Genomic DNA, 325 nt, shown 5'->3' on the forward strand with positions numbered 1-325 from the left:
AGGGTGGTGTGACACTGGCATAGGTTACCCAGGGAGGCTGTGGCTGCCCCAACCCTGGCAGTGTTCACAGGTTGGATGAACCTTGAGCAACCTGCTCTGGTGGGAGGTGTCTCTGCCCAGGGCAGGGGTCGGGGCTGGATGATCTCTAAGGGTCCATTCCAGCACCTTAATATACTCTGATTCCATGATTCTGCCTTTGCCTCCAGGAGAGACATGGCCCTGTTGAACCTGACCAGCCTGACCCCAGCCACCTTCATCCTGGCTGGGATCCCAGGCATGGAGCAGCTGCACCTCTGGCTCTCCATCCCGTTCTGCTCCATGTACC

General features: G+C 58.5%; 1 protein-coding gene across 1 annotated transcript in view; it reads left to right on the plus strand.

Moving 5' to 3' along the window:
• The first annotated feature begins 213 nt into the window (after nucleotides 1–213).
• LOC103800477 (olfactory receptor 52B2-like) overlaps nucleotides 214–325 on the plus strand; it is a 932-nt gene continuing 820 nt past the window's right edge. Inside the window, 2 exon segments of the mRNA XM_009072854.1 lie at nucleotides 214–323; nucleotide 325. The exon segment at nucleotide 325 is cut by the window's right edge and continues 297 nt beyond it. Coding sequence (XP_009071102.1) covers nucleotides 214–323; nucleotide 325 — 111 coding nt within the window.

The sequence above is a fragment of the Acanthisitta chloris genome, unplaced genomic scaffold (genome assembly GCF_000695815.1).
Source record: "Acanthisitta chloris isolate BGI_N310 unplaced genomic scaffold, ASM69581v1 scaffold40314, whole genome shotgun sequence".
Classification (NCBI taxonomy): domain Eukaryota; kingdom Metazoa; phylum Chordata; class Aves; order Passeriformes; family Acanthisittidae; genus Acanthisitta; species Acanthisitta chloris.